The 24149-nt window shown below is 39.4% G+C and overlaps 1 protein-coding gene across 11 annotated transcripts in view; it reads right to left on the bottom strand.

Moving 5' to 3' along the window:
* CHD2 (chromodomain helicase DNA binding protein 2) overlaps nt 1-24149 on the bottom strand; it is a 144752-nt gene that overhangs the window by 18550 nt on the left and 102053 nt on the right. For all 11 annotated transcript variants that reach the window (XM_063597148.1, XM_063597151.1, XM_034939460.4 and 8 more), the window contains 10 exons: nt 23764-23939; nt 17928-17969; nt 16445-16584; nt 12325-12463; nt 12017-12167; nt 10797-10919; nt 8791-8919; nt 7094-7234; nt 4645-4779; nt 79-257 (listed from right to left, as the gene is read on the bottom strand). In XM_063597148.1, the coding sequence (XP_063453218.1) occupies nt 79-257; nt 4645-4779; nt 7094-7234; nt 8791-8919; nt 10797-10919; nt 12017-12167; nt 12325-12463; nt 16445-16584; nt 17928-17969; nt 23764-23939 (1355 nt within the window). The remainder of the gene's footprint in view (nt 1-78; nt 258-4644; nt 4780-7093; nt 7235-8790; nt 8920-10796; nt 10920-12016; nt 12168-12324; nt 12464-16444; nt 16585-17927; nt 17970-23763; nt 23940-24149) is intronic.

Raw genomic sequence — 24149 nt, 5'->3', positions numbered from 1 at the left:
ACCTTTTATTAAAAGAAAACAGAATCCACTCCCACACTCAGTCAAATCAAACTGGGCAGACGAGGCCAAAGTGGTTACCTCCTCCAGAGTTTGATGTGCTCCTGATCTGAGTAGGCTTTAAGGCACTCGGCTATCCGGTCTCCGATTTTCAGCAGGCAGTTCCGGGTGTGTTCCAGCTGTTCTTGCACGTTGAGCCCCTTGTCAGGTTTGTCGAGCTGTTTCAGTGCCTTTTTCACGGGCCTCATCCTCTCCTTACACTGCAACAGGACAACAGAGTAAAGACATAAACAATCTGCAGAAAATAAGTCTTGTCCTTTGCTTACTGTGCTCTCGATGAAAACACAGCCCACCCCTATGCCATATAATTGCTAGAGGAAGAGTGGGTAAAGCTAGTGCAGTGGAGTAAGTGTAAGTATTCAAGTCAGAAAACCCTGAAGTGCAGTGCCAGCACCATCGCTTAGAGTTACGTGATAACCCTTCACGCCTTACTTAACCTCTCTAAATACTGCTTCCTCATCTGCAAGAGAGGCATGGCATGCCTCACAAGCCCATTTTGAAGATCTAATGAGGAGCAGTATTACAGACCTAATCTGAAATTCTCCCACCAGAAACTGTCTAAAAATACGGGATATAATATTTGCAAATCCTTCAGGCTTGAAAGAAAGTAAGAGAAAGGCTTCCAGATAAGATGGTAAACAGAACACAAGAATCTTTTCTCTGCCTCCCCAATCCCACTAAAACAATGGTAAAGGGATTGTCCTTAAAAGAGACAAGCCCACAAAGATAAGAGAAAACAAGAGAGAGGATAATGGCAACAAAATATTGGCAGCATGGGAAATGACAAAACAGACCTGAGAAAATGAAATTCGAAGCCAGGAGGGAAGACAGCCGAGAACTAACCTGACTTACACGGCAAAATTCCCCCAAAGGCGAGGTGTCTTCAGAAGGAAGGATGAGGGCTAAAATGGGGAGTGGTTTAAAAACTGCTTAGGAAGTAACACATATCCAGATTCATAAGATACCCAGATCTCTAACTCCACCCAGCAGCAAATATAAAGACTTATTCTCCAGAAAAGGATAAAAGAACCTCTGAGCGGGACTGCACAGGCACAGATGAGGGCTGAGCCCACCACACTGAAAACAGGATTACCTGAGCACATGAGCACAGTCACACAGCATGAGCCGCACCCAAGTCTCTGCCTCTCACATTCCAGAGTGGATGGAGCCAGGCCTTCACGCTCTGGAGAGTCAGGAAACTGGGGCATTCTTCACAAAATGTGACCGCCCCCGAGGAAAAACCAAATGATCCTGACTATCTGTCAGAAGTTTCTGCTATGTCATCCTATAGTGAAAACTTTCAAAGGAGATCAAGCCCCACCACCCACATGCTCAAACTTCCAATCACATGTTTCGTCCTCCACTCTTAAACATGAGCTGACAACTGAGGATCAGCAAAGCCACCGAAGCAAAGTGTGTAACGTGAACAATGGAAAGCAAAGAGAAGTATAAAGATATTCGAGAGCGGTGGAGGAAAAAGATCTTGGAAATAAATAATGTGAAACAAAGTTGAAGCAATCTCCCAGAAAGTAGAGTAAAAAGCAGAAATGAACAACTTAAAAAGTAAAATTAGGGACCAATATCCAGAATTCAATATCCAAACACAAGAAATTCCATAAAGGTAAAACTGGGAACTTAGAGAAAATTACCACCATATAATTCAAGAAAATTTCACAGAATGGTGTAGGGACATGGTTGTCAGCCACTGAGTATCTGGCACAATGAACTAAGTAAGACACATGGTCATGAAATTTTCAAATAATGAAAACTCTACAAACTCCCCATCACTTTGTGGTCATTTCCACAGCTACATACTTATTATTTGTGGATTTTTCTGTGTTATACTTCAATTTTTAAAAAGGACATAAAATAAAAAATATACCAAAAACTAAAAGACACCTGTAATGACTATAAAAAATAAAAGATTAGTATTAAGAATGTAAAAAGAATTCCTACAGAAAAGGTAAGAAAGATAAATTATTCCAAATATGTCAATTTTGAATAACTGAATAGGCAATTTACAAGGAAAATGAATGACCACTAAAATATGAAAATAAATGTCCAACGACCTTCAGTCAGTATTTCATAGCCCTCAGATTAGCAAAAATTAACAACTGTTAACTGAGTCAGAAATTAACAACTGTTTCTAAGGCTGGTAAGCAATCGGAACTTGAATTCATTGCTATAATTCATGCAATCTCTACAACTGCTTTCAAAAGGAACTTGAGTATCTAATAAAGTGGCAGATGTGTACACCTAATGAATGACCCACCATTTTTGCTCAAGCCATACACCCTAGAGAAGCTCTCACTTGTGTAGTGCAAGAAAATATGGGCAACAATTTCACTGTAGCCTATTTGTAGTAGCAAACATTTGGAAAAATCCTGATGTCCACCAATATGGGAAAAAATAAACTGTGGAAGAATAAATTGTAGAATAACATGAAACTTAAATGACAGCCACAATTATTAATATAGATAAATCTCAACAAATGTGACTGCTATGAGAGGAAAAGCAAGTTACAGGATACACAAGTGCCAATTACAGTTTTAAGACATGGAAATCAATCCTCTATGTTGTTTATATGTGGGAGGCTACGTAGGACAATGGTTATGGACCCAACTTCTCATGCCGAACTGCCTGGGTCAAAACTGTGTTCTATGTCTTAGCTGTGTGACACAGGGCAAATCACTTAACTCTCTTCACCTTATTTTTAAATATGTAAAATGGAAACACTAACCTACCTCACAGGAGTGTTGTAGAAAAAATATATATAAAGCACATAAACAGTAACTGGCTATTAATGTGAGCTATTATCATCTTTACAGACTTAAGTAGTAAAACTCTAGAACCACACGTTAAGTATAAACATTGAATTCAGAATCATGGTTACGTCTGGGAGGTAAGAGAGAGAGAAAAGGCCGGGTGCGGTGGCTCACGCCTGTAATCCCAGCATTTTAGGAGGCTGAGGTGGGCAGATCATGAGGTCAGGAGTTCTAGACCAGCCTGACCAACATGGTGAAACCTCATATCTACTAAAAATACAAAAGTTAGCTGGGTGTGGTGGTGCGCATCTGTAATCCCAGCTACTCAGGAGGCTGAGGCAGGAGAACTGCTTGAACCCGAGAGGCAGAGGCTGCAGTGAGCCGAGATTGAGCCACTGCACTCCAGCCTGGGCAACAGAGCAAGACTCTGCCTCAAAAAAAAAAAAAAAAAGAGAGAGAGACATAAAAAGCATAGGTTGAGAGGGAGGAACGCCAAGGGATTCAGCTTTATATTTTGAGTATTAAAAAAATTCAGATTTGACAAAACTTCATGGTATATTTATCAATGACTATTATATCCCTGAAATTTCTCTGCATCTTTTAAAGATTTCATAATATAAAAACAAGATTAAATGAGTCATTTGTAAGAGCATTTTTTAAATATCATGGTACCATAGAACATTAGATATCATTTTCTCTTATAAACACTCGGAAAAGAAAGACTAGGAAACAGATTGGTTAGCTGGCTATGTAATTAGTTTATTCATTTATTCAATTTACTCATTTATTGATATACTTCTAGCATCTAAATGACATTTATATAAAACAATACTTGTCCTCAGAGAGCTCACAGGCAAAAAAGAGACTTAAGAAAACAGAGTTAAGTGCAAAGAAAACAATATCTATACACATACGTGTATAGGTTTTAGAGAACTCAGAGAAAGAAGTCAAACAGAGGTTACAGGACAGGGTCAACAGGGTCCTTTGCTGCCACAGGACGGAAGTATTTTCAAATTTGAAAGAAAACCGCTTTTTCTTTCAGCCTGAATGAGCTGTTTGATTAATGGATTTGTGGAAGTATGGGGAGAAGGGACCACAGAGAGGTGGGGAAGGGATGGTGGCACAGTGAAATCTACACCTGCAGCTCCAGCCAGGGGCAAAGGGACCTTGAGGACACACTGGCCTGTATCCAATCCCGTGCAAGACCTGGTCCATGCACTCGCTCCCCATCGCCTTGCCCTCCCCTCTTCTCCTGTTACCTTTTATTCTTCCTTCAGAACCCAACTCAAACATCACTTCCTCACACAAGCCCTCCTGGCATCCCCTGACTAGGTCAAATTCCCTTCTCACAGGATCTCCACAGTATGCACTCTCTCTCCTCCAGAGCCCTGTCACAGGGGCACCAACATGATTTGTGTAGTTATCTAACTCCCCTACTCCAATGTACAGTTTACGATGATAGAAATGGTTATCTATTCAACATGGTAACTCTGGGGGCTGGAACACAGAAAACATTCAATAAATACTTGCTCAGTGAACACTTCTCTTTCCCAAATGCCTCTAAGGGCCCTGAGAGCCTCTCTTAACTAGGAGCACAAGACATGAAATCCACTCCTTAAACTTCCCCTCAATAAAAGACAAGAAAATCTCTTCCTGCCAGCCTGCTGAAGAGCACATGGTCTTCCGATACTGTAAGCAATGTGTTTCCAAAGTAATGTACTATTGCTTAGCTCAACTGAAGCTCTGGCTGGCCCTATAAAAGGCAGAGCCACAGCAAGCACCGTGGCTGCAGACACTGGCATCCCCCGATTTCAAGACTTACTATGCTGAATGTCTCCTGGTCCAGATCATCATCCTCATCCTCTCCAATGGGGACAGGTTCACTTCCTGCTGTAATATGGACAGGACCCTGAGATCGCTTTGATTTACTCGAAGATTTGGCATCACCACTTTTAGGCTTTTAAAAAAGAGTTACAAGGAGTCATTGTCATTTGTGCAATCCTACCGTGCGATTTAGGTTTCTTACCTATGTTGTGCTATTAAAATGGGTAAATATGATGGTCTCAGTTTATTTTTTAAAAAGTAAAATAAAATCCTGAAACATCATGAAGACAAACCATAGCAGCTTACTCACACATTATTCCCATTTCCATCTCTAAATGTACCCAATTATAACTTCAATTTCATCAGTGCTATTTCTGGGCTTCTTACTCCTTTATCCGTAAAATGCACAGAAATGTCATCAAGAGGTTAAGATTGTAAATTGGCAGAACACTTCTAGAGTATCATGTAGCAACTTTTATTAACAGCATACCCTTTGATTTAGGAATCTGTATTAACTAAATTATTGTAAATGAAATCTATACAAATCTCAATTATATTGAAGGAAAGGTTGCAGAAGAATATATAAACTGACTTCATGTACTTTTTTTTTTTTTTTTTTTTTTTTTTTGAGACAGATTCTCGCTCTGTCATCCTGGCTGGAGTGCAGCGTCATGATCTCGGCTCACTGCAACCTCTGCCTCCTGGGTTCAAGAGATTCTTCTGCCTCAGCCTCCCAAGTAGCTCAGATTACAGCCGCACGCCACCACACCCAGCTATTTTTTGTATTTTTACTACAGACGGGGTTTCACCATGTTGTCCAGGCAGGTCTCAAACTCCTGACCTTGTGATCTGTCCACCTCGGCCTCCCAAAGTGCTGGGATTACAAGTGTGAGCCACTGCGCCTGGCTTGACTTCATGTACATTTTTAAGCATACAGTATGCTTTGTTTATAGTTATATGGATATACACTATAATATGTACTACAAATATAAAAACATGAACAGGAAGGTTTCGGACCCACTTCACAGTAGTGGTTATGGGGAAAACAGAGGAAGAGTAATAAAATCAGGGAAAGGGAACAGGGGGCAGCTTCAACAGTATCAGTCATATGTTCATGAAATACAAAAGATATCAGCGTCTCCCCCCGCCTGGCCCCGCCAAAAAAAAAAAAAGCCACTTAAAGTAAACATGAAAAAATATTAACAACAGTTGTGGTATCTGGAGAGTGGATAAACAGATGTTTGCTAAAATTGCTCTTTTTTTTATTTTTTTAATATTTTACTTTAAGAAAAATAATGTCTTTCCGTGGGAGCACAAATGCACAGGTTATTTATCACAGTATGGTCTATTAACATCAAAAATTAGAAAGTATTTCAAAATGGGAAATTCAAATTGCTTCTAACATGTTACACCCAAACAGAATCCTCCCCAACTATTAAAAATGATTTTTTTTTTTTTTGAGACAAGGTCTTCCTCTGTTGCCCAAGCTGGAGTGAAGTGTGACACAACCATGGCTCACTGCAGCCTCGAGCTCCTGGGCCTAAGCAATCCTCTCACCTCTGCCTCCCATGCAACTGGGCCCGTTGGCACATGCCGCAATGCCCAGCTAGATTTTTGCTTGTTTTTATTTTGTAGAGACGAGGTCTCCCTACATTGCCAAGGCTGTAAAAATGACTTTAACATTTAATCACTTGGAAAGTTGTGATATACTGCTAAGTGAGGAGGAAAGACTACCCAAACAGCCTAATCTGATTTTTATATTTGTTCTTAAATAGAAGTTTATTTTATATTTAATATAAAATTTCAAAGTAAGATAAAAATTTCAAAGTAAAAGTTTCAAAGGCACTTATCAAGAAATCTATTAGAGTTATCAACTGGATATTAGAATTATAGCAGTTGTTTGTGTTTTGGCAATGATTTTACTGTGTTCAGAGGTCAGCAAGTATACACTGCAACACTGTACCGAATTCTTTGGTTTAGAATGAACTTCATAAAACCCCTAATGTAAAGGTTATAATAGCAAGGCTTTTCATCCATTTATACTCCAATAACTCTTGCTAATATTTGTTTTTGACTCAAACTCTTCAAGTATTCAAATTCAGTTGTGGATTGTGCTCCTCTAATATGAATCTGAGAACGTATTTCGTATTTACATGTAAATGCAGATTTCTCTCACCTGTCCTATCTCATTCAAACATTTCCCCCTGAAATATGTAATAAAAGACCAAGTAAAGGCCTTCTTTTTTAAAGAACACCCCAAACTTGCAGGTTCCCCTCTCTCTGCAAGGACAGGTGCAGGTATCCCATCAACGGCCCCACCCATCCTTCTTGAACATACCCATAAAAAGACAATTATTCCAGGGCCCTCAAATCTCATTCTACTTCTAAATCCAAATGGCAAATTGCAAAGGCTGTGGATATCTGCATGAACAGAAGGGCATCATTACCTTCTCTTTCTTATCTTTTGACTTCTTTCTTTCCTTGTCCCCTTCTTTGTCTTTCCTAGAACTCATTTGTTTCTCCTTGTTCTCCTTGTTCTCTTTCTTCTTCTGTTTTTTTTTCATTGGACTTTTTTCCAAGCCATCATCCTAGGAAACAAAACAGGGCTATGAATTTTTGCTACAAATTTTATATCTACTTATGTACTTTCTGGAAAAAGAAGCACTGCCCCCAGTGGTTCATCACTGTCTATACTTAGAAGCTTGTTTTCAAGCAAATAGCCTCAAGGGACTCAGAGAAGTCTAAACTTTCCAGTAATAACCAGTTACAACTGTAGAGGCAGAAGCTCTTTACTGATATCCTCTCATTTAATTCTCATAGCAACCCTTCAACATAAGTTTATTATTCTCATTTCACAGATGGAAACTGAGTACCAAAGAGATTATATACCTATACAAAGTCAGCTAATAACTGATTAGGTTGCTAGTATTTAAATTTACGTATGTATTGGCCAGGCACAGTGGCTCATGCTCATAATTCCAGCACTTTGGGAGGCTGAGGCAGACCTGTCACCTGAGGTCAGGAGTTTGACACCAGCCTGGCCAACATGGTGAAACCCTGTCTCTTCTAAAAATACAAAAACTAGCCAGGTGTGGTGGCAGGTGCCTGTAATCCTAGCTACTTGGGAGGCTGTGGCAGGAGAATCACTTGAACCCAGGAGGTGGAAGCTTGAACCCAGGAGGTGGAAGCTGCTGTGAGCCCAGATCGCGCCACTGCACTCTACCCTGGGTGACAAAGCAAGACTCCATCTCAAAAAGAAACTCATAATAAATAAATAAATATCTGTATGTATGACTCAAATCCATGCTAGTTCCTGTACGCACTGCTGATCCTCTTGGAGCTAATATCCAAGTACAATTACACTTTCAGAAATTCCATAAAGTTGTCACTGAAATAGCACACTAAATGATACCAACTTACTATTCACTTTACTTAGACCAGAGGTTACAAACTGGCAAGCCAAACCTGACCCACAGGAGTTTTGTTAACAGAATTCCATAGCAGCTGCCCCCTTTACATTAGGCATGAGCTCTCTGGTTAACCACAGTCCTGACCACTCCCCGTCATTTGCAAGAATGAGGCTACGTGTCAATCGCCATTTATCATTAAAACTTTAGGACGGGCGCGGTGACTCACGCCTGTAATCCCAGCACTTTGGGAGGCCGAGGCAGGAAGATCACCTGAGGTCAGGAGTTTGAGACCAGCCTGGCCAACATGGTGAAACCCCATCTCTACTTACAATACAAAAATGAGCCTGGCGTGGTGGCAGGTGCCTGTAATCCCAGCTACTTGGGAGGTTGAAGCAGGAGAATTGCTTGAACCTGGGAGGCAGAGATTGCAGTGAGCCAGGATTGTGCCATTGCACTCCAGCCTCGCAGACAAGAGCGAGACTTCATCTCAAAAACAAACAAACAAACAACAACAAAAAAAATGTCACAGTCCCCTTCATTTACTTCCATTACGTACAAATTTGCAGTTGCTGACTTAAACTATCCTCGCTGACAGATTAAGCGAAGACTTACATATTCTATTTCCATTTAATCCACTCGTAAACCAAACACATTTCAGATGATTTTATTCCAGCTGGCATGATAAGTATAGCTAAAATAAATAAATAACCCTCAACCGAAACCCCACTTCATACTTTCACTTCTCCCTCTTCTGATGGATTATCTGAATGCCTAGGAGATGAAAGCTCAATTCCATGCTCCTCTTTCAGCCTGGGCACTTTGTTTTCCTTCTTTACCCGAGGCTTCCGCTTCTTTAATTTGGCCTGGAAAAGGAGAGAAAATGATGATTAAAATACAAATCAAGACACTCAAAAGCATAACCAAACAACATGATGACTCTTTAAAGCAGTAGGAGCCATATAATTCAAACAAGAAAATTTCAAAGAAATCAAAACAGTGCAACTCATTTTACCTCACAAGACCAAATCAAAACAAATAAAAACCTATAGGCCTTATACATGGCCTATACCACATTAAAATGTCCATACTCCTTTTTCGTTTTTTTTCTGAGATGGAGTCTTGCACTGTCACCCAGGCTGGAGTGTAGAGGTGCCATCTTGCCTCACTGCAACCTCTGCCTCCCGGGTTCAAGCGATTCTCCTGCCTCAGCCTCTCGAGTAGCTAAGTGGGACTACAAGCACATGCCACCACAACTGGCTAATTTTTTGTGTGTCTTTAGTAGAAACAGGGTTTCGCCATGTTGGTCAGGCTGGTCTCAAACTCCTGACTTCAGGTGATCCACCCACCTCAGCCTCCCAAAGTGCTGGGATTACAGGTGTGAGCCACCTTGCCAGCCAAAATATCCATATTCCTTAAACCTACTGATTCCACATTTTTGGAATCCATCCTAAAGACACAGTTTTTTTTAAAAAAGGAAAATCACTCTGTATACAAAAGTACAAATAAAGATAATATATTAAAGACATAATAGTAACATTAAAAAACCTGAAAGCAAGTTACATATAATAAGGAAAAGGTTAAAATACTGTTTATCTGCCTAATCAGATATGATCTGTAACATGATCTAACCTCTGCCTTTCCAGAGCCTAACACATAATATATTGCATACTCAACATATTATATGAAGAATGAGACTTATGACCCTATTACTTGAAAAAAATGAGGTGTGGTATTATGGGTTTTTTTCCTCAAATTTGCTTTGCTTATAATAATACAGGGAAATCAATATAAATGACATAGCTGCAAGAGCACTTAAAGAACATGCACACATGGGCTGCTAGTACAGGGTGTAACTTGTATTTCTTAGCTGGGATTCCATCTTTCTGGGCCTGAACTGAAATTATAAATTGGGGAAATAAAAGGAGATAAAGCTCAGCTGAGTTCACTGAGAATTTAGTTGGTATTTCACACAGCAAGTAAGGTCTAGTTTCTGAATTAACTGTGCATTCCAACTGTCCATTTTATCTCTGGGATCCACTATTACAAGAACCACAGAGACAGACAGAACAACAGGCAAACCCATAGGTATTCAATGCAGTAACTGCAACTATGTTCCAAAATTGAGAAAGTAGGATAAAGAAACAGTAACAGTATGTGTGGAATAGTGGGACTGGGGAGCAGAGGATGAATTTGAAGCAACATTTCAGAAGGATGGGTTTGTAAGAAAGCTGCCAAGATGCTGTGGTCTTAAATGAATTTTTTTTTTTTTTTTTTTTTTGAGACGGAGTCTCGCTCTGTTGCCCAGGCCGGAGTGCAGTGGCCCGAACTCGGCTCACTGCAAGCTCCGCCTCCCGGGTTCACACCATTCTCCTGCCTCAGCCTCCTAAGTAGCTGGGATTACAGGCATGTGCCACCACGCCCAGCTAATTTTTTTGTATTTTTAGTAGAGACGGGGTTTCACCATATTAGCCAGGATGGTCTCAATCTCCTGACCCTGTGATCCGCCCGCCTCGGCCTCCCAAAGTGCTGGGATTACAGGCATGAGCTACTGCCCCAGGCCTAAATGAACATTTCTATTATTACCAAGCAAACCATCATTACTGGAACCTCAAAAACAAAATATGCCCACGAGAAGGTGACATTCTGTGCAGTGCTCAGAGAGGGCCTCTCTCTTCCTACCTAATTCTGCAGGGTAGGAGCCTCAGGCCCCTGAAAAACAACCAGCTGGCAGCATACTCACCTCTTCCCCACCTGTCACAGCCCCCTTCTTCTCCAGACCCTTTCTGAGCAGCTTCAACAAGTAATCCGCTCGGGTCTGTAGCTGCTTCCCCTGAGGCTTTTTATCTGTCTCCACCGGCAGAATCTTCAACAAGAAAGGAAGAGAAGCACCCGCCACCACCCACATCCTGGTTAGTGGATCAGGATAAACAGAGACAACAAAAACTGAGCACAGTCCTTTCCCTCCCCAACCACCCAAAATATAGATAAAGCCTCAGATCCTATCTCATGTCCATGGCTCCCAGTCACTGAAAATCCCTCACAAGCCGTTCTCATTTTACAAAATGGGATGGAGAAATCCAGCTCTCCCAATGGCTCCTACCTGTGCTGTTAACAGGGTAGAACAACTCAGGTAGGAGGGGCTTGTGGCTTCATCTGCTAGAGCATCCCAGCCGTCGTGGATTTCCTCCTTCCAGGAGCAGGGAATCCCTGGAGCTAGGTTAAAGCTTCGTTTTAGATTGAAAATGCTTCTTAGAGCATTGCCGGAGAGCACTGAGCTACGCCAGGACATGATCTGTTCCTTGCTACAACAACTGGGTCTCTTGCCAGACTGAATCTGGTCTCAGTGCTTAAGGCAGGGTGCTGTCACCCTCCTAAAACCCAGATGGGATGAGCACTGTTGAACGTGCCAGGAGCACAACATGGAGCAAATCCTACCAAAATTTGAGCCAGTCAGCCTTCCCTGCTTATAGCTCCAACCATGGCCTTGCTACTTGCAACAGATAGGGTGGGAGGCTCGATTTTGTGGGAGAAGAACAGCCAATGTTTAATTCCATTACAAAGAATACCAAGGTGACATTCAATCTTTACGTGAGGAAGTGAAATATGGTTGTTTCAAATGTACTTTTAAACAAAGGGCCAATAACTAAGGCCAAGGAATGCTTTTATCATTAACAAACTCACCTGGGTATTTATTGTAATGAAATCTGACCTATAATTAAATACCAGAATTTTAAGATTTCTCCTACAGTTTCCCCAAAATTTCACCTGGCTACTGTCTTTTCCCTTTATCTTCATCCGTGAAACAGTGCCACAATCCACTAAAGATGGAAGTATTTCCAAGAATGACTATACTAATTTCTAATTTGATGCCCCCTTGAAAATAGTTAGAAATAAGTAATCGATATAAAAATATTACACAACAAATCTTCTAGAAATCTCTAGCATGGTAGGGTTACTTACTTTGTCAGTTAATTTAAGCTCTGGGTCTGTTTTAATTAACTCCCAGTTTCCATAGCCATGTTCATAAATCCCCAGCAACAGGCGAGAATCATCTTCCACCCCCCACTCTACATCAAAATGTGCAGCTTTGACACGACAGGTTAAGCAGTATCTAAAGAAAGTTTAAAAACAGGAAGACATTAGAAGAGGGGCCTTTTTGGTATGTTAAAGAAGAGACAGTAAAAATACTATGTAACTACACAAAGTCTAACTTCAAATCTATTTTCTTATGGTATGACCATCTAAGCATGTACACAAAATATACTCACTTTTTTTTTTCTTCAGGGTCCACAGGGATAGATTTATGCAGCATCTCAAACTCCTCTTCATGTTGGATAATGGATTTCACATTAACCTGAACTCCGGATATCTTGATTGTTGGACCTCTCCTTTTCCCTGGTCCTTTTCCTGAAAAATACCAGTTTCACATTAGTTAAATGAAAATCTGCAGAAGTTCCACAGAAAACATGTATCAACGAACCCTGACCTCTTAGTCTCTCTGAATATATCTCTGGCTTATTGTTATTTTGAAGATATAATCTATAAGACAAATTTTTTTCTCAACTAATGTCTGTAAAATAACCTTTGAACATTCAGTTTTTTAAGATTTGGAATTCTTTTTTAATTCACTGATGTTTATAGTTATATTTTAATCTTCCTGCTTGTTTTATATTACTTTGTTTCCAAATGAACAAAAGTAGATTCTGCGGGTATAATATTAGTGCTGAAGGTTTCTCTTTTTGTTTTCCTACCCATCCCACTAGCGAAGGTCAAAAAACTCTCAAGTGTTTTAAAAATGAACTTGATCTTCACAACACTATTACTGAAAACACATGAGCTTAAGTTCATATCTAACACATGTGAAATGATGAACAAGTGGTGGCTTAAGAAAATTACACTAACCCAGGCGGGCGCGGTGGCTCACACCTGTAATCCTAGCACTTTGGGAGGCTGAGGCAGGCAGATCACGAGGTCAGGAGATTGAGACCATACTGGCTAACACAGTGAAACCCCTTCTCTACTAAAAATACAAAAAATTAGCCAGGTGTGGTGGTGGGCGCCTGTAGTCCCAGCCACTCGTGAGGCTGAGGCAGGAGAATGGTGTGAACCCAGGAGGCAGAGCTTGCAGTGAGCCGAGATCGCACCACTGTGCCGAGATTTTACCACTGTGCTCCAGCCTTGGAGATGGAGCGAGACTCCATCTCAAAAAAAAAAAAAAAAGAAACTTACCCTAACCCAAATTTCAAATTAAAATGATCACAGAAGTAAAAATGAAACCCCAACCAAATAGTCCAACTTGAAATCCATGAGATAATGCTACCTGTGAGAGGAAAACTCCTTTCAATAGAAAATGGGCAGCACACATGAATAGACACTTTATAGAACAAAATGCAAGTGACCCTTAGAGATGTACAACCTTGTTCGTTAAAAGAAAAATGAAATACCGTTTCTCACCTATCAAACCGGCAAAACTCCAAATGTTTAACAATATATTCTGTTTGTGAGGCTTGTAAACAGGTACCAACAAACATTACTGGTGACCATGTAAATGGCACCAGACTTATGCAGAAGGATTTGGGAATATCGAAGCAAAGTATATACGCATTTTCCCAGGACCCAGCAATCCCACTTCTAGAAATTTATCCCAAAGATATGCTGGCAGAGATATGAAATGGTATATTCATTAGATCATTATTCATTGCGACTTTCTTTATAATAACAAAAGAACGAAAACAACCCAAGTATTAAATACTAGGGGGGAAGTGTGAATTGACATCTATCTACATGGTAGAATACTCTGCAACTGTAAAAGGAAAGAGGATGATCTCTACATAATGATATGAATTTATCTCAGTCATGAAAATAAGCAGGTGCAAAAGAGTATGTTCTCTTCTGTGTAAGAAGGAAAATACACACGCACACACACTTAAATTTTAAAAAGAAACAATCAAAGATAAACTTACAACTAATAGAAACAGTGACCTATTAAGGAGGAAGAGAAGGCAGCTGGGGAACAAAAAACAAAAACAAGATGCTCCAAATGCACCTTGTTTTATAGTTGTGACTTTGAACCATGTATATGTTTTTACATAATTAAAAAAATTAAATCGAATCAAAATGAGAAAAGCAGTCCCTAAGTACTGAAAATAAATGAAAACAAAAGAGTCTAACTATATATTAAGTTGGTGGCATTAACCACACAGAGAAAGGAATAACTTTGAATAATTTAAAAATATATTTTGACTTTATATTGTTAGTGTGATATATTCTAAGATCAAAAAGAAATGCAAAGAAATCACACTTCGCATTTCAGCATTTTTTTGTTAACAGTAAGATTGGTATTGGTATTTGGAAACATATGTTTGGGATAAAGCAAATATGTAATTATGTTAACATTTTTAGAAACAAAAATTTCAACCTAAGGTAAAAAAGGTATCAATAATCTTCCATTTGATCTAGAAATGTCAGCCTGGATTCAGAATATGCTGAATACCAGTTTACAGGAAATACAGGTGTGAGGAAATAAGTTAATACCAAGAAGAAGCAATCAGCCAGATCCAGAATGTGGACATGCACAAAAAAAAGGGAGATTTTGGGGAGAAGGGACTGCTGTTAAGAAAACAGCTCCACAAGATACTATGAGATAAAAAAAGCAAGCACAGAAAAGTGTGCATGCTGTACTACCGTTTAAAAGGGAGAAAACATTATTCATTTCTCAAAAGCATCAAGAAGTAACAGGAATACGTTTTTCAGTTTTAAGCCATGTAGATGTATTACTTATTCAAAACAATTACATAGAAAACATACTGTACATTAAACCTAAAGTTTACTTTTGGGTGTATTCTGAATGTTATAAAAGCACATATTCAGATCATTTTGCAAACCATACAAGTTATTTGTCTTTTACAAAAAAGAACATATCTTAAAATAAGTTTTGACTCTCTTGAAGATATTTTTAAATTATATCAAATTCAATAATATTAAGGTTATTATTGAATAATAAAATAATTTTTTATTATTAAAATCTTAAAAAGAAAAAAAGAAAATTTCAAAGCACAAATACTCACTTCTTAATAACAGCTAACACTGCAAGCTAGACGCCATTGCTAAACAATTTACAAGTATGGAATTATTCAATTATCCAAATCCTTTGAAGTAGATACTATTACTCTATTTTGCAAATGAGACAGTTGAAGGGATATAACTTGCCCAAAGTCTTATAACTAGAAGTGGTAGAACCAAAATTCCAGATAACTGACTGCCTCTTTCTCTGGAGCCTGAAGATTTAACCACAGCTCAACAAAGCTGCAGAAGGGTAGCCTTACCTAAGTAAAGGCTGCCCCGAAAAAATGCAGAAATGGCACAGATAAACCACAGTCTGGAGAAGTAGAATGATAACAACTTCATTTCTTTATTTTTTAATTAATTTATTTATATTTTGAGACAGGGTTTCGCTCTGTCACCCAGGCTGAAGTGCAGTGGCATGATCTCAACTCACTGCAGCCTCTGCCTCCTGGTCTCAATCGAACCTCCCACCTCAGCCTCCCATGTAGCTGGGATTACAGGTGTGCATCCTACTACTTTCGGCTAATTTTTAAACTGTTCGTAGAGACAAGGTCTCACTTACATATTGCCCAGACTGGACTTGAACTCCTGGGCTCAAGTGATCCTCTGGCCTCAGCCTCCCAAAGTGCTGGGATTACAGGCGTGAGCCACTGCGCCTGGCCTCTCTCGTTTCTTTAAAGTTCACTATGAGGGTGTCCTTACCAATAACTACTTCAGAGTTCTCTCCTCACAAGCATTCCTATACCTCTTGCTTTTAAAGATATCACACAGGACAGGCAAAATCACTTTCTGGTATCAAAGAGAAAACACACTGCATGTCCAATCCAATGAGAACAAATTCTAGTGGCATGAAAATCTCAACGTAACCCAAAAATGTTTACGATATTCATCCAATATTTTATTTATTCCAATTAATTCTCTAAATCCTTTGTGTTTGCCATAACGCACAATATATATCCAAGATAATTAACAATGCTTGTGATCTATAACACCTCTTATTTGCAGCCAAAATACAGAGGTGTCCACCAAGCTTTGCCCCTGGGTTTTTACATCACTCCAACGAATTTAAACTTTCTACAGCAACATAAAAAGAAACCATTTCATCTTTTTCTTCACTCTACACCTTCTGCAAATCAACTTCATTTGTGAGTAGACCTGTAGGAGAGTAGAATATTAAGCTCACAGAAACGCAGCTCAGAATAAACACCTGAAAGCACTAGGCATGTGTGGTCCTCAAGCCTGTCCTTAAAACGCCCTTTAGCAACAGAAATCCAGTCCACGAGTGCCAGGTTGCAAAGACTCACTAAAGCCAACTTCGCTTACCCTCGCTGGCATTTTCTTTCAGCTGCTCTTCGTATTCCTGCATTGCTGACACACAGCTGTTGTGGATCAGTTCACCCAGGCGCTTCAGATCTGCCACCGACTTATCTACCAGCTCAGCATCACGTGCTATGCACTCCAGCCTGAGGAGGAACAAATATGGGGACACTTTAGGACCCTGTGCCCACTCTTCTTAAGTGTCATGAGATGCCACTAGGCCTCACATAATCTTCTCCTGCAAAGACACTTTTCTTTGCGTTCCTTTAGTGGTCATTCTAAGGCTCCAACAAGAACCCCTGGACATTGACTGAAGGCTAACACATTCATTTTCCATCATAAAGAATTGTGTCTTGAATATTCCACAAAACAAAATAATTCCAAAAAACAGAGAGGAAAGAAAGAAACAAGCAAAGCAAACTTTATTAAATAAATAGGCTGTTAGCGGCAGCAGGTGAAGTGCCTGAACACCATCCGTAGTAGCTTGCTTCTTTTGTGTTCACTTTCCTTTCTCCAGCCTACTTTCATTCACTGCAATGCTCCTAGAAGCAGAGTATAGCTACTTCTACTATATGTTTAGTTGATCTCCATGTCATATGAAGCACACAACTATATTAACAGCTAAAAAACAGGCTGTCAAAAGGTGTCAAGCCCCCTTTTCCACATTCTATTGGCTTTTACGGTAACTGGCCCAAAAACAGACAGTCTACCCCTGGGTGGTCAGCAATAGTCCTGGAAAGATGCAACTGACCTTCTTGGCCTTGCTGTGGCTTAATGCTACACATCACTACCTCCTCGCCAAATGGAGAGGACCAAACAAAAACAGGCTTGTAATTTTCACCTACTCAAGAAGTTTATCAGAAGAAAGAGAAGGGAGCCCAGTATTTCCTTTAAATTAGGGCTTTTTAGATTTTATAGGAAGTAAAGTACCGAACCATTTCAAATAGAGTCTTCTGTTAAAATCTAACTTCTGAATTATTTTCTAAATGCTTATAGAATAGTAACAACAGCTACCCTTTTGGAAGTTTTTATAGTCAAGGCTATGTTAAGTCCTTTGTATTTAATCCTCATAAAATCCTGCTAATTAGCAGAAGATTATAAAATCATAAAGAGCCTTTTACCTTTGACATTATTAAATCTAAGAACTAGGATACAAATAATAACTACATACTTTCTTTTCAACTGGAGTTACATGAACATCTCTCTGGAAATTATTTCATGCACTATGGTTTTGAATATACTTGCTTTATCTCCCTCACGAAGGTGAAAGTCTTTTTATGGATGGCCTGTCTTTATCATCTTTGTCATCCCTCTGCAGACAGACATGAATGAACAGGCACCCAATATATAAATGTTTGTAAATAAATGTTTCCAGAAAAAAAAATGTTCCCAGCATTAGTATTAAATGGAAAAATTTACCAAAAAAGAACGTACTATATAATAAAAGCAAAAAAGAGGAAGATAAGGGACTATATTACACTGAACTTACCGTTCAAGAGGGAGACCAAACTTCTTATAAGCCTTGATGAACCTAAGAATAGGATCAATAAAACATATTAAAAAAACAGAGACTTATTTTAGTTATGTTGATGCTAGCATATCCTGTGATGACATATGAGCCATGCAAATTGTCAAAAATAGAGTGGACTCAATCCTTGCACTACCAAAAAAATGAATAAATGTTGAATGTCTTTGAAACTAGTCAACTTAAAATAATGACTGCTAAAAATCTATTCAAATTAAAGATCAACTTTATTCTCAGTGACTGTACATAAACTTGCTTAGATAACATGCTAGAGAACTGTGACTTAGCTCTAATATCCTTTTTAGAAGGTACAAGTTTATAGACTTCACTGTGTCATAAAGGATTCAATCATCACGACTCTATTGTGACAAACCCTTATATCGTTTCATCAGCGTATTCAGTTCACCACTGTTACCTTCAATACCATATTTTTCGTTATTAGAAAACCAATGATTTTTCAGCTGTTAAGATTTTTTTGACTGTCTCAAATAGTTTTTGGAATAAGGCACAGTAAAATATGATTTAAAACTTCTTAGGCAAACGATTTTGGAAACTCTACTGACCTCTCCTCCCAAAAATCCAATCTATCTTCCTGCAAGTCTCTACCCTAAACTATGCTACATACCAACTCATGCCATCATCCCCATTCCTACAGGCTGGTCACCAGTACTTTCCACTAAAAACCAGGACTTCATGACACATTAAGGGCATCATGTAATATGCCAAATTACTATGATAATTGGGTTATATAACCATGTAAGGACAGATGCTAAGGGAAAAATGGAAATGAGAAGACATGGCTACAGAATAAAATGGGACTGAATATGACAATAGCTAAAAACAACATTAAAGGAACAGCGCAGATACCAGGGTTAGGAAAGTATTATATATGAACAAAACCTGAGGATTACTCCTTAACTCTGCATTTCTCCTTCTTGACAGACACTGAAATATTTTATGTCTAAATAACAACACTTCCGAAATGACAGACTAAGGGTCTGTGAAAATCTGCTCCTCCATAAAAGCAATAGGAATGCTGGCATAAACGGTCACAATCAGTATTGTCACAACTCTGGAAATTAACCAAATGCGTGCAGCCATCTAAGAAATTTATTCAAGAAAATGGCTCAGCAAGCTTCAAGGCATTTTTTAACTTGCACTATTCCCACCCCTTAACCCCAGCTGCATGACAGCCTTCAAAACTAACACTTCTGCAACTACAATAGCTGTGCAACCAGCAGCACAGCAGCCACTGGAGGGTAAAGAAGAGGTTGAGAGTTCTCCAAAAGCCCTATTCCCACAGAATGACTGGACCTGGCTAACAGCACCCTAAGAAGCTCCATTCTCAGGCTTGTCTTTATTGGACTGACCCAGAACTCACTCTGTGTGAATAGCCCTGTCCACAATTCATTGGTCAGAAACAATTAGATGCAAAGATTTAACACCATGACGGCCTGAGGCAACATTACCAACTGGAAATAACAAAAGGTTGAACAAAGACAAAAAGAAAAACTGGGAGGAAAGATGTTCATAGGATAGATACTCTGAAAAGCTCTGACATGTGCAGGTCTGTGTCCATGCAGAGGAAAGATCTCAAAGGGTCCTTCCGCACGCTCCTGGGACACCCTCTGCGCTTTGGCTTCTTGTCATCATCAGACTCTTCTGTCTCACTCTCAGAAGCAGAGGATCTCTGGGCCTGCCTCTTGGACTCACTGTCAGAGTCACTGTCATTTGTCTGAGCCTGAGAAAGACCTTGAGCAACTGTGCAAGCAGGAACTGAAAGTTAAGGCAGAGTTGTCAATTGCCTTCCAGAGCATTGAAACATGCCCCAACAACACACACCCAGCCCTTCAACAAAGGCTGGTAGACTTACAGGCTCAAAGCATTTAAGGAAATCTCTGTTCAATCATTAGCTGACCACTAAGCTAAAGGAGTAGAGACTACACATAGCATAACAAGGATCACATAACATGACAAAGAATACAGACTTCAGATAACTAGTACAGGAAAGTCACTAAACAAGCAAATACAACAGCAGCGGCAAACACAATACATGGCTGGGAGGGGAGATCTGATTTCCAGAGTTGCCATGATTTAAAATGTCCAGTTTTTCACGGGAAAAATTATGGGACATATAGAAAACCAAAAAGTAAGCTGGGCATGGTGGCTCACGCCTGTAATCCGAGCACTTTGGGAGGCCGAGGCGGGTGGATCACCTGAGGTCAGGCGTTCGAGACCAGCCTGGCCAACATGGTGAAACCGTGTCTCTACTAAAAATATAAAAATTAGCTGGGCATTGTGGTGGGCACCTGTAATCCCAGCTACTCGGGAGGCTGAGGCAGGAGAATCACTTGAACCCAGGAGGCGGAGGTTGCAGTGAGCCAAAATCGCGCCATTGCACTCCAGCCTGGGTGATAGGAGCAAAACTCCATCTCAAAAAAAAAAAAAAAAAAAAGTATGAAGTATACATAGGAAAAAAAGCAGGTCATAGAAACCATCCCTAAGGAAGTCTAGCATGTAGGCTTATAAGACAAGGATGTTAATCAGCTATTATAAATATTTACAAGAGTTAAAAAAAATCTGCCTAGAGAATTAAAAAGAAAGGTTGAAAATGATATCAATAGAAACAGAAATGCTGTTTAAAAACAGACATTTTTTAAAGAGTGAAATAGAAATTCTAGAGTTGAAAACTACAATAACAGAAATGAAAAAAAAAATCACTGGTGAGGCTCAGCAGCAGATATGAGCCTGAAGAAGAGAGAACTGCCAAATCTGAAGATAGGCCAATTGAGATTATCCCACGTGAGAAACGGAAAAAAAGAAATTAAGACTTTCCTTCAAAAATGAAGATGAAATTAACAGTGCCAGCTAAGCCAAAATAGAGAATCCATTGTTAGCAGACCTGCCTCAAAATAAAATGCTAAAAGAGAGTCCTTTGGGCAGACATGAAAGGACATAAAATAGTAACTCAAATCACATGAAGAAATAAGAGCACCCATGGAATAATAGAGCAAGTAAATATAAAAACAGTATACATGCATTTTTGTAACTCTTTTCCTTCTATCTGATTTTAAAAGACAACTAACTAGGTTGGGTGTGGGTGGCTCACGCTTCTAATCCCAGCCCTTTGGGAGGCCGAGGCACACCGATCACCTGAGGTCAGAAGTTCAAGACCAGCCTGGCCAACATGGTGAAATCCCATCTCTACTAAAAATACAAAAAAAATTAGCCAGCGTGGTGGCAGGAGCCAGTAATCTCAGCTACTTGGGAGGCTAAGGCAGGACAGTCACTTGAACCTGGGAAGTGGAGGTTGCAGTGGGCCGAGATTGCACCACTGTACCCCAGCCTTGGTGAGAAGAGCAAAACTCAGTCTCAAAAGAAAAAAAAAAAAGAGACAACTAACTATATAAAGTATTAATTATAAAACTGCACTGATGGGTTTACAATGTGTAAAGATGTAATGTGCGACAACAGCACAAATGGGGATGGTGAGCTATAACTGGGGCAAAGTTTTTATAATGCCATTGAAATTAAATTGATGTTAATTCAAAGTAAATTGTTCTAAGATGTTACTTGTAATTTCTAGGGCAACCACTAAGAAAATAAGTGAAAAAATAGTTTTTTTTTTAAGGTAATTAAAATGGTATATTATATATTTAACACAAAGGAAAGTAGTAATGGGGAAATAAACAAAAAAAATGACATATAGAAGACAAATAGCAAAATGCAGACATAATTCCTACTTTATAATAACTGCATTAAATGTAAATAGATTAAATACTGCAATCAAAAAAAAGAGATTGGCAGAAAAAATATTTTTAAAAAATTTTAAGATACCATCTTTTTTTTTTTTTCCTTCTTCTTTTAGAGAGTTTTGCTCTGTCACCCAGGCTGGAGTTTAGTGGTGCCATCTCGGCTCACTGCAAACCTCGGCCTCCTGGGTTCAAGCAATTCTCGTGCCTCAGCCTCAGCCTCCCAAGTACCAGGGACTGCAGGTGTGTACCACCACACCTGGCTAAGTTTTTGTATTTTTAGTAGAGAGAGGGTTTCGCCATGTTGAGACCATGCTGGTCTCAAACTCCTAGGCTCCAGCGATCTGCCTGCCTTGGCCTCCCAAAGTGCTGGGATTACAGGCGTGAACCACCATGCCTGGCCAAATACCATTTTTTAAAATTTCAAATACCCAAAAAGAAAGCTGGAGTGGCTATACTAATATCAAACTGAAAATAGGAATTAAAACAAAAATTGTTACTACAGACAGAAATACATGTTACAATAAAAAGGCCAATCAAGACCTATCGATTATAAAAAATATATACAATTAATAAGAGTCCAAAAACACATGAAGCAAAAACTGACAGAATTGAAGGAAGAAATGGATCATATAAGAGTAACAGAGATGTCAACATCCCATTTTCAATAATGGGTAGAACAACTAGGCTGGGCACGGTGGCTCAGGCCTATAATCCCAACACTTTGGGAGGCTGAAGCAGGAGGATACTTGAGGCCAGGCGTCTGAGACCAGCCTGGGCAACATAATGAAACCTTGTCTCTACCAAAAAAAAAAATTTTTAATTAGCCAGACATGGTGGCACATGCCTGTAGACCTGGCTACCTGGGAGGCTGAGTGAAAAAGGCACTCAGGCAGGAGGATCACTTGAGCCCAGGAGTGTGAGGTTACAGTGAGATAGGATCATACTCCAGCCTGTGCAAGAGAGCAAGATTCTGACTCTACCAAAATAACCACAACTATACAGAAAATCAATGAAGAAATTAAAGACCTGAAAAACACTAAGCCAAATACAGCTATAGAACACACTGCCCCATAGCAGAAAACACATTCTTCTCAAAATAATACTGGGAATAGGGAGCACGAAGAGGTGGGGTGTGTATATATACATACAATTTTGGCTACAAATTCAAAATTGTTAAGATGATAAGCACAAGAGGGGATGTGTTACATGCTATTCTGTCAGTATTTTGAAATATTTCTATTTTTCCATAGTAAATTAAACAAAGAAAGAAGAATAGGTGTGACCTTTAAGTGAAAAGAAACACCTCACAGTTTCAAATACATGAAACTTAAAGGACTATTTAATATAATTATAATATGGATTAGGCCTTAAAACCATCTTTATACTTTCTATTTTCTTCAGGCTTAAAAAAAAAAGATGGAAACTGGAAAAAAAATAATTTGTAAGCAACAATTTTAGATTTTTTTATGGAGGATAGAGACATTTGAATCAGATACCAAGAAATGTATAGTAATCACTCACATAGAAAGATGTCTAAAATGGATTTTAAATGGAATCGGGGAAAGCAAGGTGCTGAACAACATGCTGTACATACTACTTATAAATCAAAGCAAACCACTAGCAAACTGATGTCAGTACTAACACAGGTGGAAGTGGGATTGTGGCGGAGGGGAGAGGTAGTGAGGGTAGACTTATTTGTACCATTTTTATTTTTGATATTTCTTTTATATACAGATACATAAGTCTGTATATATATGTATGTCAATTATCTCCTTCCCCCAGCTGAACTTTGTGAAAATGTTCTCAATAACCAGAGAATAAGAGAGAAATAGAGAGATGAACAACAAATAAAAGTGATCTCAACAGAAAGAAACCTTGGAGAAGGAAGGATCATCCTACAGATCTGGGACAGGACCCAGTTTCTCTTTCCTTTTTGGTAGGTATTAGCCTCTGCCTACCCTGTCACGATGTCCAGGATCCAGTCAACCCAAGACTTACAGTACGCACTTCCAAACAAGCTCAGTGAGAACAGAGCCTCCACCAACCTTCGGATCTCTGCATCAGTAAATCCCTCCACGAGGTCCTTCCGCACACTCCTCGGACGCCCTCTGCGCTTTGGCTTCTTGTCATCATCAGAGTCTTCCGTTTCACTCTCAGAAGCAGAGGATCTCTGGGCCTGCCTCTTAGACTCAGTGTCAGAGTCACTGTCATTTGTCTGAGCCTGAGAAAGATTGAGGCAAAGTCACACTGTAACAAGTGCGAAGTTCAAGTGGTGAAAGGACTAAGAGAAGGCCATCTTAATTCTTTAGTATTCAGAACTTCTCACCATATCAGACAAGTCAATTTTCCTTTGACAAATAAGGGGAGACAGGTCTTGGAGAAATACCCACTTAGGACAGTCATACTTTCAGAGACATTGTAATATAACGAT

This window comes from Pan paniscus, chromosome 16 (genome assembly GCF_029289425.2).
Source record: "Pan paniscus chromosome 16, NHGRI_mPanPan1-v2.0_pri, whole genome shotgun sequence".
Taxonomy (NCBI): domain Eukaryota; kingdom Metazoa; phylum Chordata; class Mammalia; order Primates; family Hominidae; genus Pan; species Pan paniscus.
Note: the sequence above shows the minus strand (reverse complement) of the source record. Positions and strands in the feature narration are given on the sequence as shown.